This window comes from Ipomoea triloba, chromosome 1 (genome assembly GCF_003576645.1).
Source record: "Ipomoea triloba cultivar NCNSP0323 chromosome 1, ASM357664v1".
Taxonomy (NCBI): Eukaryota; Viridiplantae; Streptophyta; class Magnoliopsida; order Solanales; family Convolvulaceae; genus Ipomoea; species Ipomoea triloba.
In genome coordinates this window covers 26,746,523-26,760,600 of record NC_044916.1, presented here as the reverse complement: position 1 = coordinate 26,760,600, position 14,078 = coordinate 26,746,523, and the positions used below count along the sequence as shown (strand labels likewise).

Genomic DNA, 14,078 nt, shown 5'->3' with positions numbered 1-14,078 from the left:
TTTTTCTTAATCACTGGGTTATATTAAATTGCGCAACACACTACATTTAACTAGTTAATTAAAACAGTTTTAAAAGAACAAATATCCAAAATGACTATATATAAAGTTAAATTGAAATGAACTCCTAATGTAATGAAAATTAACATTAAGTTCAATAAAAGTTTTAAAAAAAAAAAAAAAAAAAAAAAANTTTTAAAAAAAAAAAAAAAAAAAAAAGCAAATACACTATGAAATAAAAAATCTACTCATCAGCTTTATTAGAGTCAACATCATGGCCATGACAACAAGTGAAAGTTAAAAACTTGTGCATACTGCGAGAGCACTCATGACATGTTTCATTTTCAGGAATTTGGTCCAAGTTAATTGGATATTCCAGAGTACAACAAGAATGCCTATTCATGAAAATCTTATCATGGTGGTCTTTAAATGCTTGTCCAAAACCTTTGGGGGCTATGTTCTCCTTCCATATTTGATATTCATTCATGACTTGCAACATTTTAGTTCCATGTCCACATACAATCACTTTTGCTCCTTTGCTTAACAAGGCCCATCCTTCAATTGTTGTATTTGTGCTTTCGTAGGTCAATAATTTTTTAAGCCCTTGCAAAATTTCATCATTGTTGTATTCTTTAACAGGACAATTAATCACAGCTAAATAATGAATTCTTGACAAAAACATACTTCGAAGACGAGTCCAAAACCACCCTACACTTGTTGAATTGTGCAAAGGAGAATGACTCAATTTTTTTTCATGAATGATTCCTCTTATTTTCTTGTTTCTTCCAACATAAACCAATTCTATTTCCAATTGGGTTATGAAACCAACTTCGCGTACCTTGGAAGTGAATTCTTGAACCCATTTCATGTCATTTCCTCCATACAAAAATATATATTTTTCTTCTTGAATCTAGAAAAAAATAATAATAATAATAATAAATGCATGATAAACGTACAATTTGTAATATAAAATTTAAAACATGAAAACAAGATTATGTAAAGGTCAGCATACCCAATCCTTTATGAGTTCGCCAATTGCTTGATAGGATTGAAATTTTGGTGCAAGGAGACGAAGACTCCAAGCTGTTTCTTGTTGCCACAAATCTTTCTCCCTGTCGCTGTGATACGGAGTAGATTCTTCCAGCTGAATAAGAATTAATGTGTGTTAATTATAAAATAGTACAATATAATTTTAAATTCAAAATTAATAATAATTGAAACAAAAAGTACAACGTTGGTACTGTACCACTTCTTGTATCCTGCGGTCAACCAAGTGTGCCCAGACATTTATCTTATCACCAATTTCACTTAAAAAATTATTAATCATTTCACCAATTTCAGGCACAATACGAATAATGCCAGAAGTTCCTTCGTACACCTCATTTGCTACCAAGGAATTTATATTATATAATCTTTGTACTCCTATTGAATTTTCTTGAATATAATGAGGAGCCCAAGTGAGTATCATATGCATGGCATTTGGATGAGCAATTCTTCCCTTCTGATCTATTGAAACAAGGATAGCCTCTTCTCCCCATCTCATCTTACACTTTGGAAATAGCTCCTCTTTAACAAATCTAGTGAATTGTGGCAACAGTATTTTTTGTGGATCTTTCAAAAACCATAAACTATGCATCCTCTCTTTTACTTTTTCAAAGTGATGTTCATCCTCAGAGGTCCATGCTGCATTGTACTGCATGATTGGGATCCAAATAATATATGGTCTTGAGTTGTCATAAAACCAATTTAGAAAATCAATTTGTTCTTTAGAGATGTCAAAGCCTGATGTTATTAGTAGAAGATCTGTTTGGTCGTTTCTCCATTCATTTAATCCCTAACATACATAAACACAAAAAAATCACGCATTACTACTGACTCTATATATGAATAATATTATACTGAATTGGACAACATTAAATTTTATATATATATTAATCATTATATCGTATTTAAACTTTAGATCCTTATATCTATATAATACGATATCATGATACAAAACTAACCAACTACGTACCTAAGAGAACAATTAAGTTCATATATATATATATATATATGTCAATTGCAAGCATGCACTATTTAATTGAAGAATAAAATATTTAAAACAAATATATATATATATATATATATATATATATATATATATATATATATATATATATATATATATATATATAAAAGTGTGTGGTGGGGGGGTGGTGGCGAGCCTAATATGATGACTCAACCCAACAAAAAAACAGTAGTAAAAGTAATCATATGATTAAAGCCTCACCGTGAAACCATTTTGCTTTTCAAATATCCCTTCATAATCATCTTTCGCATTAAACATTAACTTCAAAAGTTTTATCCTACTAGAAGAATCGTAATACCATGCATGCCGCAATATTTGAAAAGATTCCTCCGCTTTTTTCTTTGCTGCATATATTCATATGAAAAAGATGATATATTATTAGTATCATATCATATATAGTTAATCTCCAACAAATAAATTAAATGTGTGAACATAAAAAAACTTTATATATGAAACTAACCTAGTTCGGGAGATAAAGTAGCTAGGATTTTGGCAATTAAAGCAGTTAGCTCCTCAAGTTCATTTTGATGATGAACCCTGAAAATTTTGACGCCATATGTGTTTAAATAAGAGCTAATCTCAACAAGCAACTAAGCGAATTATTATGTGTAGCTAAAACATTTTTACAATTAAATCTTACTTGAAGTGAGCAACACAGGCACAGGCTGCACTGACGTTAATGAGAGTTGTGGCTATCCAATAGGTAGCCATTGGTAAGGCGAAAATTATTGATGCCGAGGGAGAGTAATATGGGCATTGCTTGAGCTCAACCAAGCATTTGGTGAGTTCTAACACTGAATTCAAGCAATTCACAACTACTTTTTGAATGTAGGAGGGTGGCATTTCAGCTAGATTATTTTGTATCAGAGATCTCAACTTCTTAACCAATCCTCCTAATTTGGGAACGCCTTTGCATAATCGGGAATCAAGAAGGATGGTATTCTCCATAGATAATAGAGAAAGCAGCAAGCATGAGGACCATCTTATCTTCCCAAGAATACCAACACAGCTTCCTCAGTACGCCAATAGTAGTGGAGTGTTGTTGATTTGCAGTCTTAGCGTTTAAACCGGACACTATTTGAAAATTTATTTAATGTATGATTGGAAATTATATTGGAAATATAACATAATCATTTATCACATCAAATTAGATATAAAGGTTAAGAATTGAATCGCACCTCAATCGAAACTTGTCTGATATGATATGAAAGTTGTTCGTAAATATTATTGAGCTCTACTACTTGATTCAACTTCTCCACCATCACTTCTTCAGTAGTACCCTAACCCCCAGCCAGAATACATACATATACATACATAATTTAATTAAATATAAGTTAAAACTAACCCAAATTAAAGCCTACATCAAGCCACTGCCATACATATTTGCATTATTAGCATATAAATTAATTAAATTTAATAAACAGTACAACATTGTATTTAGTCACAATTAGAATATATATAAGTTTTTATCCTAAATAGCAATTAGAATATATATAAGTTTTTATCCTAAATAGAGCATCATAGATGACGTTTACAAATAATTAAACTACTTAAAATAGTTTTAAAATATCATGAATTGAAGTCAAAAGTAGAACTAGAATGACAAACCATTCCGAGACGAAGAATCTTTTCCACATCGCTCAAAATGAAATTAGTATTGAAGTGTCTACCGTCATGATTGTCGGTGGACAAAACCTGCTCTCTGATTACACTCTCATCAATAGACCGGTTGCTTAGTGTTGAGAGCGTCATTGTTGGTTGTGAAATTATGGTCTTAGATAGCAATAGAATTGAAGTTGGGCTGCAATATTGAACGGAGGAATTGGGGAAGAGAGTAATAATAATTCAAGTTGGTACTTCAATAGAGGGGGGAAAATGAGCCGAGATGTGACAGTGTATATTTGTGTTCACTCACCACAACACCAGGCCACTTATATAGTAACATTATATGTATATTTGAAGATGAAATGAATGAGAAGAATGATAATATATGTCACGATATCATATAATCAAAAAGATGAAAAGTAAATCATTCTTATCCTCCCATACACTCCAACAATTATATTCATTGCTTTTAACAACTTCTTGTAAAATACTCCCATTGGATCCTTGTATTGAACACCAAGCTAAGGCATAGAAAGAAAGGAGCTGAGCTTAACTTGTTAGTTCCATCTTTTTTATTTTATCCTTTACATTTGTCTGTGTTTGTTGCTTTTTGAGGTACGCCCACTGAGACAAGCAACTTCGGACCATTCTTCTTCTTCTAGCAGACTACACTCTTGAGATTCTAATATCACCTTTAAGCCTCACTACAAGAATTTGATATTGTTAGCATTTTATTACAAACAAATAATTATCAAAACATACTAATTAATTCATGCACAGAAAGAGAAAAGCACAAATTAATTAAGAAGACTTAATTATTAAAATGGTTCCTTGACTATTTTTTTTGTCTAATTAATTAAGTCGTTAACTTTAAAAATCTTAACCAATTTGGTCCTCTGTTTGTTTACCCATCAGACGTTCGTTTACAAAGAACCAAATTCGTAATTCCACTACAGTCAAAGGACCATTTCGGCCATCACATGTATCATTTCCTCTCTTAACGTTGGCTAAACAAACGGAGGCTCAAATCAGTTAAGATTTTTAAAGTTGAGAGCTTAATTAATTAAGCAAAGAAAATAGTTAAAGATCAAATTAGTAATTTTGCTATAATCAATGGACCATTTCAGTAATTAACTCAATTAAGAATTTAGACAAAGGCTAATTATTACAAGTTTTACCAAACATTATTTTCCCAACTTCAATGAATATACTTTGTGAATTAATTTTTAATTCACTCATCTATTATACATTTTAAGTATATAATATATATAAAATTAAATCTCTTACTTAGCAGAACTTGAATTGTTTGTCCGGTCTTTTGTTGTCAATGAAAATCTGGACTTCCACATTATCTTAAAGCAAACCGATATGTAATACACAGACTCCCATTATTTATATAGACTAATTTCAGGATTTTTGTTGTTTATTATGTTTTTGAAGCGTAAACCTATTGCAGCAGCTGTACCGACATTCCTAACTCCAGTAAATCTGTATGTAATAGAGAAGAATTGCCTCAGGAATTTAGGAAAATTACAATCAAGTTTGAGGATGTTTCCTAACAAGTTGTTCGTTTATTATTAATTTGTATTATTGAAAATATTGAGTTAATCGAAAGATACTTTGAAAAGGATTTTTTATTTTTCTTAATAGAAAAAAGAGTATCCGCTGCGGCGCTACACATTCTAATATGAAAGTGTAGTAGAATCTCTTTATTTTTTTTATTTAAATAAATGAATTCGCTACACTCTCTAATATGAAAGTGTAGCGGATTCAATACTTCTAAAATGAGAGAGTAATAAAATAAATCTGACATTTAAAATGAGAGAGTAATAAAATAGAACTAATAATTTACACTAAAGTTGTTGGAATAATCTCTAGCTTCTAAATACAGAGAAACCTAACAAAAACAAAATTTGAAAGCATATATTCTGGAACAAAATAAGGGATTACCATACGGTACCAATCTACCATAGCTAATTGCGGCAGCAACTTCTACTGACTGGCATTCAGTACCCGATGGCAGTATTCTTTCAAGGCCCAAATTGGAAAAATATTCCTATATGCATAATATGATATCATGCAGTTCTTGTTGAAGACTCCTACTATCTCTTTATAATTTATATTATGTTCTGCTCTCAACATACTTGGTTAGCAAAATTACTAGACATGATATTTTTATTGTTGAAAGTCTTAATCCACAAATACACAAAAACAAAGAGGTTAATTGAATCCAAGAAACAAACTCAGAAATAACCTCAACCAAGTTCCAAATGATTGTCAGAAAACTTAAGAACATGATGTTTCTATCATATGCAGTGATCACAATGACCATAGAGTTGAAGAGCAATAGTTCCATAATTATCATGTATTAAAATTGAAGATCCATGATTCTAGACTATGCTTGCAGACTTCATTATCTAGTTAGGTGGTGGCTGTTCAATTTAAACTTGCATAAGGTTGTTACAAAGCTTCTATGTTCCAAACATGTAAAGAAATTTCAAGATAGATATACCAGTCACAAGAAAATATACCCGTTGAGGGAAATTTCCATTTTCCAACTGAGAATTTATTAATAACTTTGCTGCACGATGTAATGGAGTTGGATTCCTCTCAGCCTGTGATTTTTATACTAAAAATTTAGTGACAGATCATATGGAAGCCTCACAAAGATTAACTACAGATCAATCATAGCTGCTGAACCAAAAATTGGCTATTTTAAAAGCTCTAGCTTTAGATTTCACAGTTTTACAAGGGTGGACAAAAGCAAAACTTCAAAACTGAGCCAAGGAATGAAAGAAATATGGGGATGTTATGCACATTACTCATGTACCCAAGTTCAAATCACCTGCGAGTCAATGCAGCTGCGATTCCACCAGCCACAAGTCCGACAGCAGTGGCAGCAATGCCGATGCCAATCACTCCATCTGTTATCAGAAAACACAGAAATTGGGAAAGAACAAACATTTGTCATTTGTTTCAGTGAGAAAAGTATCAAACCAAATGTTACAATAAGAAAGCACACGCTGGATTCCCACCTTTTGTGATTTTTTCTTCAACTGCCTCCTTGAGGGTCAGTGCCTGCCTCCAATCTGGTGCAATCTATATGAACAAACACTAATTTAGTGAACAAAATTTAGAAACAGATTTAAGAAATTGAAACATTGGACCTTCATAATAATCAAGTCACTTGCACTAGGACAAGTGAAGATTAATGTATTGCAAATGGTTAATTGATTTTTGATTGGTATATGAATATATAAATATTTTCAAGGGAAAAAGAAAGAATATAAGATGCTGCTAACACACTGTTGCAGTACCTTCTGTATTTTCAGTAACAAACTAGTAACATGAAAATGATTTTTTTTTTAAAGCTTTAGATTGATTCAATCTGCAGAGTAACAGAATAGACTAAAAATTTGCTTGGAGACATGACCCTTAGTTGTGAAATTAAAAGAAATGCAAATGATGAAACCTAATAGGAGACAAGCAACATAAATCATAGTTGGGCCTTCCAAGGGAGAACTGTAAAGATGGCAAGATGCACCTACTGCTCCACCTATCACCTATAACTTGAACATAGAATATAGCATGAAGGTATGTGCATATCTCCAGCACTAAGAAAATAGGGGTTGCACCCTAGGCAGAACTGGTAACATCTCAACAGCCTTCAAACACAAGTAAATTAAATAATAACTCAAGAATCTTAACTGTCATGGGAGAAAATCCATCTAAATATTAGGCCACACTTAATTGATGACCATTAGTATATGACTAAGAAGCAAAGATATATAGTAGTAGCAAATTAGCTTTCTAAGACAAAAAGGAGCACACTATCATCATCCTCTACAACTTTGCAGTTTGCACCAAATGACCTTGTTCATCTGGATCACATCTTTCCATTTCCATACAGTGAAAAAAAATTGTGTCTCCATCTTTTTCAGCTTCATAGGTGAAATACACAATTATTAATATTATAAAACAAATTAAAACTCAATATTATATATACAACATCAATTTAAAATACAATAAATAGAAATAAATAAAATGGAAATATATAAAGGCTGGAAAACAAAAAAAAAATTATAAAAAATACTAAATATTACACTAATAAAATGCAAGCATACGTACGATTTTGTGCTGCTGCTATACGGAGGACGCTGGTTGCGCTGCTGGACAAAGGAGAACGTCGGCGACCGGCGAGAGTCCGAGTCTCCGAGAGTGGCGAACGGCGACCGGCGACCTGGTCCGACTGTGAAGGCGGAGGGCTGTTGCGACTGTGGAGGGAGTCATCGCCGTCCGTCGATCTGGAAGAGAAAAAGAAGAGAGAGAAAAAGCTTTGGCGGTGAACTCTCATTTTGAGAGAGAAGAAATTGCTGTGGAAAATGGTTATCGGCTGTGGAGCTGCGTTGTTGAGGAGGGAGAAGAGATTAAGAGAGAAGGCGCCACATACTAAAATTTTGGGGGTAAAAATTTGGTATGGCGCCATTTATTTATTTTTTTTTTAATTTTTTGGGTCTAAAATATATTAGAGTTTAATTGTTTGAGTGTATACTTTAATATAGTTATCTAAGTGTAATGTAGTCTATAAGTACAAATTATGCAAATTAAAAGCTTTGACTAATGATAATAAAATATAATAATTAATTATTTTGCATTATTATAGAATAATATGCATTTCATGGATGTAGTGAAATGTATTATTTCATGTGTATTTCAAAATTTATAATTGCTATAAAAATATTATAACTTCAACTCCTTGAAACTTTTTTTCTAACTTAACAAAAATTCATACTATATCATTCACAATTTACAATATCACACATCATTTATTAAATATGCTATAGAAAAGGTTTATAGTAACAATATATTTCTCTAGCATATTTAATAAATTATGGGTGATATATTAATAACTTTTGTTAAGTTATAATAATGAATGTTTGTATTATGGATAAAAGCAATACACGATGATATAATATATATATATACAATTCATTACATCAGTTCGATAGAAACAAAATGATGTGTCATTGAAATTAAAGGGCAATCATGGTTATCGCCATAGGAGACACTGCAGCAGCGTTAGAGATAGTTCACTCGAATGAAAAAACAGCAAAGTCATTAGGAATGGACGTTATGAGAAAACCTATACTACTGATACCATATGAATGCTTATATTTAGCAAGAACGATGAGATATTATCCATTAGTAATCGAAAAAAAAAAGAGTATAAATAAAATAATCAATGATAAAAAAACAATAATGTGGTGGCCTTCATAGCATTGAACCACAACACTTTAAAAAAAAAAAAAAAAAAAAGAGGAGGATTTCCGACCACATTCCGACCCCGTAACAATATGACTTTAAAAAATTTTAAATGCCGAAAAAAATTTCGACCACCTTCACTAAGTGGTCGGTATTTCCGACTACCATGTAAAGGTCGTCGGAAATTCCGACCACTTTCTGACCTCTTTAACTCTTTGTCGTAAAAAGGAAAAAATTCACTTTTGCGACCATTTTTATGGTGGTCGGAAAAGAGGTCGGAAAATGCTAATTTCCAGCCATGTACCCTATGTTGGTAGAGAGTGTAGCGGAAAGTTAATATTTTTTAAATAGTAACTAATGTGCTATTTTGTACTAGTGTTTGATGTTATCCAAATTTTAAGTAAATCCTACTTAAAATTATAACGTAAGTTGGTTACTTTAAATATAAATGCATTTATAGCTAATTTTTTCAACAAAATGGGTAAAATTGATAATAATTGTGTACTTGTTGGTTTCATTTTGCTATGTAGGAGGCCTTTGAGACGCTAAGCATGAAACGGAGTGATTTGGAGAATTGTACACTAAGTTGATTACCAATTCCATCCCTTTTTATCCACTATGTAGAGAATGACAAAAACACTTCCACTAGTTCTACATTTTAATATTAAGATGAACATGTAATGTAATGACAATTAATATTAAGTTTTAGACAAGTTAAAAAAAAAAAAAAAAAAAAAAGCAAATACACTATGAAATACAAAATCTCAACAGTACTCATCATCTTTATCAAGCTTTATCAGAGTCAACATCATGACCATGACAACAAGTGAAAGTCAAAAACTTGTGCATACTGCGAGAGCACTCATGACATGTTTCATTTTCAGGAATTTGGTCCAAGTTAATTGGATATTCCAGAGTACAACAAGAATGCCTATTCATGAAAATCATATCATGGTGGTCTTTGAATGCTTGTCCAAAACCTTTGGGGGCTATGTTCTCCTTCCATATTTGATATTCATTCATGACTTGCAACATTTTAGTTCCATGTCCACATACAATCACTTTTGCTCCTTTGCTTAACAAGGCCCATCCTTCAATTGTTGTATTCGTGCTTTCGTAGGCCAATAATTTTTTAAGCCCTTGTAAAATTTCATCATTGTTGTATTCTTTAACAAGACAATTAGTCACATCTAAATAATGAATTCTTGACAAAAACATACTTCGAAGACGAGTCCAAAACCACCATATACTTTTAGAATTGTGCAATGGAGAATGAGTCATTCGTTTTTCATCAATGATTCTTCTTATTTTCTTGTTTCTTCCGACATAGACCAACTCAATGTTTAATTGGATTTTGGAGCCAACTTCACGTACCTTGGAAGTGAATTCTTGAACCCATTTTATGTCATTTCCTCCATACAAAAAAATATATTTTTCCTCCTGAATCTGAATGAAAAAAAAAAAAAAAAAAAACATAACTGCATAATAAACGTACAATTTTTTAATATATATATTTTAAAAATGAAAACCAAATTATTTAAAGGTCAGCATACCCAATCATTTATCAGTCCGCCAATAGCTTGATAGGATTGAAATTTTGGTGCAAGGAGATGAAGACTCCAAGTTGTTTCTTGTTGCCACAGATCTTTCTCCCTGTCGCTGTGATACGGGGTAGATTGGTCTTGCTGAATAAGAATTAATGTGTTATAAAATGATACAGTACAATTTTGAATTGAAAAATGATGATATGAAACAAAAAGTACAACGTATGTACCGTACCACTTCTTGTATTTTGCTTTCAATCGAGCTTGCCCAAGCATTTATCCTATCTTCAATGTTATGTAAAAAATCACGTATCATTTGATCGATTTCAGGCACAACACGATTAACTCCAGATGTGCCTTCCTTCACCTCTTTTTCAATCAAGGGAGTTATATTATATAGTCTTTGTACTCCTATTGTATTTTCTTGAATATAATGAGCCCAAGTGAGTATCATATGCATAACATTTGGATGAACAATTCTTCCCTTCCGATCTATTGAAACAAGAATAGCCTCTTCTCCCCATCTCATCTTAAACTTTGGAAATAGCTCCTCTTTAACAAATCTAGGAAATTGTGGCAACAATCTTTTTTGTGGATCATTCAACCAAAACAAGTCACACATCTTCTCTTTTACTTTTTCAAAGTGATGTTCATCCTCACTGGTCCATGTTGCATTGTGCTTCATTATTGGGATCCAAATAATATATGGGCTTGCATTGCCGTAATACCAATTTAGAAAATCAATTTGTTCATGAGAGATGTCAAAGCCTGATGTTATTAGTAGAAGATCTGTCTGATGGTCTCTCCAATAATTTAATCCATGCTAACATACATAAACACAAAAAATTCATGCATTACTACCGATTCTAGATATGAATAATACTATACTGAATTGGATGACATATGATTAATTTAAAGCCTTACCCAGAAGTCTCTTTTAAATATCTCTTCATCATCATCCTTGACATTAAAGATTAACTTGAAAAGTTCTACCCTATTAGAAGAATTGTAATACCATGCATGCCGTAATATTTGAAAGGATTCCTCCGCCTTTTTCTTTGCTGCATATATTCATATGAAAAAAAATGATATATTATTAGTATCATATCATATATAGTTAATCTTCAATAAATAAAATAAATGTGTGAATATTAAATGAAAACTTTATATATGAAACTAACTTAGTTCGGGAGAGAAAGTAGCCAGGATTTTGGCAATTAAAGTAGTTAGCTCCTCAAGTTCATTTTGATGATGAACCCTGAAAATTTTGACGCCATTTGTGTTTAAATAAGAACTAATTTCAACAAGCAACTAAGCCATTTATGTGTAGTTAAGAAACATTTACGATTAAATATTACTTGAAGTGTTGAGTATCACAAGCACAAGCTGCACTGACGTTAATAAGAGTTGTGGCTATCCAATAGGTAGCCATTGGTAAGGCCAAAACTACTGATGGCGGGGGAGAGTAATATGGACATTGCTTGAGTTCAACTACGCATTTGGTGAGTTCTAACATTGAATTCAAGCAATCCACAACTACTTTTTGAACGTAGGAGGGTGGTGTTTCAACTAGATTATTTTGTATCAGAGATCCCAACTTCTTAGCCAATCCTCCTAATTTGGGAACGCCTTTGCATAATCGGGAATCAAGAAGGATGTATCCTCCATAGATAATGGAGAAAGCAGCAAGCATAAGGACCATCTTATCTTCCCAAGAATACCAACACAGCTTCCTCAGTATGCCAATAGTGGTGGAGTGTTGTTGATTTGCCATCTTAGCATTCAAACCAGACACTATCTGAAAATTTAATGTATGATTGAAAATTGAAAATATAACATAATCATCTATCACATCAAATTAGATATAATGATTAAGAATTGAATAGCACCTCAATCGAAACTTGTCTGATATGATAAGAAAGTTGTTCATAAATATTATCGAGCTCTACTACTTGATTCAACTTCTCCACCAAGACTTCTTCAGTAGTACCCTAACCCCCGGCCAGAATACATGCATACATAATTTAATTAAATATAAGTTAAAACTAACCCAAAATAATTATACTACTCAAAATAGTTTTAAGATATATCATGAATTGAAATAAAAATAGAAGTAGAATGACAAACCATTCCGAGACGAAGAATCTTTTCCGCATCACTCAAAATAAAATTGGTATTGAAGTGTCTACCGTCATGATTGTCAGTGGACAAAACCTGCTCTCTGATTATACTCTCGTCAATTGGCTGCTTGCTTAGTGATGATAGAGTCATTATCGTCGATTGTGAAATTATGGTCTTAGATAGCAGTGGAGGTTGGGTTGCAATATTGAAGAGAAATTGGGGGATGAGAACAATAATTCAAGTTTTGTGCTTTAATTGAGGGTAAAAATGAGCTGAGGATGTGACAGTACGTACTAGTGTATAATTGTATTCACTCACCACAACACCAGGCCACTTATATAGTAACATTATATGTATATTTGAGGATGAAATGGATGAGAAGAATAAAGATATATGTCACAATATCAGATAATCAAAAAGTTAAAAAGCGAATTATTCTAATCCTCCCATACACTCTAACAATTATGTTCATTGCTTTTGACAGCTTCTTATAAAATACTCCCATTTGATCCTTGTATTGAACACCAAGCTCAGTTATAGAAAGAAATTAAAGGAGCTTGCCAAGCACCTCGTACTCACATGACAGAGTAGTGACTCTCTCATATGGGAGGTCATGAGTTCGAGCCTCAATGGAGGCGATACTAACCTCTTTGTGCTCCAATAGGTTGAAAAAGTATTTAAATTTGTCTGTCTTTGATGCTTTTTTGACACGCCCAGTGAGACAAGAACCTTGGGACGACCATACTACTTCTTCTTCTACACTACACTCTTGAGACTCTAATTTCAACCTTTTTAAGCCTCACTACAAGAATTTGATAAGAATTTGATATTATTGTTAGCATTTTAATACAAACAACTAATTTTCAAAACAGACTGATCAATTCATTCACTGATAGGAAAAAGCACAAATTAAGACAGATTGCAATATTAAATACACAAAGCACATTGAATCTGGGGCAAAGGTTAATAACAAGCCTTCCCAAATATTTTTTTTCCACACTTCAATACATTGAGAATTAAGTTTTGTAGAACTTTTTTTCAAGAGTCTTTTTAAACTCAAATCATCAACAAAATCTTGCGAAGATGATAACTCAGAGTTTCTTGATATTCAAATTTTAAAGGATATTTCTTGTAAAGCTATCTTCTCTCTTGTTTCTCTTTTTTCTCTCTTGTGTTAATAACTCTCTAACCAGTATATAATACTATGATTCTTAGAAGACAAGTAATCTCGTATGATTTTCCTTGTAGAATGAATTATTGTCTTACCCTTGAGATCTTTCTGTTAGAGATGATTATTCTTGTAAAATACATCAAACTGTGTAATTGTTCTGCCAGTTATAGTCGATAAGTCGGTGTAGTGCCATCGGCTAGCTTTTGAAGGCTCTGGTGTAGTGTCTGTTCTATCAAATCCTCACTTAGTACTATAACTGACACTAAACTTAACATATCTAGTTTGTCATGATAATTTGTCAATTACATGT

At 32.2% G+C, this 14,078-nt stretch overlaps 2 protein-coding genes across 7 annotated transcripts; both read right to left on the bottom strand.

The window, feature by feature from the left end:
• Window positions 1-233: 233 nt before the first annotated feature.
• Window positions 234-8,104, bottom strand: LOC116015559 (protein SIEVE ELEMENT OCCLUSION B-like). Of its 6 annotated transcripts, none has more exons than XM_031255679.1 (13): window positions 7,799-8,104; window positions 7,543-7,611; window positions 6,706-6,769; window positions 6,516-6,594; window positions 6,202-6,285; window positions 3,674-4,374; window positions 3,244-3,345; window positions 2,706-3,139; window positions 2,526-2,602; window positions 2,267-2,409; window positions 1,244-1,831; window positions 1,010-1,141; window positions 234-907 (listed from the first exon to the last, which is right to left on the bottom strand). In XM_031255679.1, exons 8-13 carry the CDS (start codon window positions 3,011-3,013, stop codon window positions 242-244), a joined length of 1,914 nt encoding a protein of 637 aa, XP_031111539.1. In that variant the 5' UTR covers window positions 3,014-3,139; window positions 3,244-3,345; window positions 3,674-4,374; window positions 6,202-6,285; window positions 6,516-6,594; window positions 6,706-6,769; window positions 7,543-7,611; window positions 7,799-8,104; the 3' UTR covers window positions 234-241. The 6 variants fall into 6 exon arrangements, with proteins under 6 accessions (XP_031111539.1, XP_031111529.1, XP_031111553.1 ...); XM_031255701.1 differs by lacking the exon at window positions 7,543-7,611 and having other exon boundaries at window positions 462-600; window positions 836-907; XM_031255669.1 differs by lacking the exon at window positions 7,543-7,611.
• A 1,580-nt stretch (window positions 8,105-9,684) lies between these two features.
• LOC115996235 (protein SIEVE ELEMENT OCCLUSION B-like) lies at window positions 9,685-12,872 on the bottom strand. The gene is made up of 8 exons (XM_031235392.1): window positions 12,604-12,872; window positions 12,366-12,467; window positions 11,835-12,274; window positions 11,658-11,734; window positions 11,401-11,537; window positions 10,712-11,299; window positions 10,486-10,617; window positions 9,685-10,378 (listed from the first exon to the last, which is right to left on the bottom strand). Exons 1-8 carry the CDS (start codon window positions 12,745-12,747, stop codon window positions 9,719-9,721), a joined length of 2,280 nt encoding a protein of 759 aa, XP_031091252.1. The 5' UTR covers window positions 12,748-12,872; the 3' UTR covers window positions 9,685-9,718.
• Window positions 12,873-14,078: the final 1,206 nt, after the last annotated feature.

Excerpts from the sequence above, each read along its gene's own strand:
- LOC116015559 (XM_031255679.1), bottom strand. The coding sequence starts at position 3,013 with ATGGAGAATACCATCCTTCTTGATTCCCGATTATGCAAAGGCGTTCCC. Across the intron at positions 2,603-2,705 it reads GCCTGTGTTGCTCACTTCAA|GGTTCATCATCAAAATGAAC; the intron begins GTAAGATTTAAT and ends CAAAATTTTCAG. Across the intron at positions 1,832-2,266 it reads AAAAGCAAAATGGTTTCACG|GGATTAAATGAATGGAGAAA; the intron begins GTGAGGCTTTAA and ends TATGTATGTTAG.
- LOC115996235 (XM_031235392.1), bottom strand. The coding sequence starts at position 12,747 with ATGACTCTATCATCACTAAGCAAGCAGCCAATTGACGAGAGTATAATC. Across the intron at positions 12,468-12,603 it reads AGATTCTTCGTCTCGGAATG|GGTACTACTGAAGAAGTCTT; the intron begins GTTTGTCATTCT and ends GCCGGGGGTTAG. Across the intron at positions 11,538-11,657 it reads TACTTTCTCTCCCGAACTAA|CAAAGAAAAAGGCGGAGGAA; the intron begins GTTAGTTTCATA and ends GAATATATGCAG.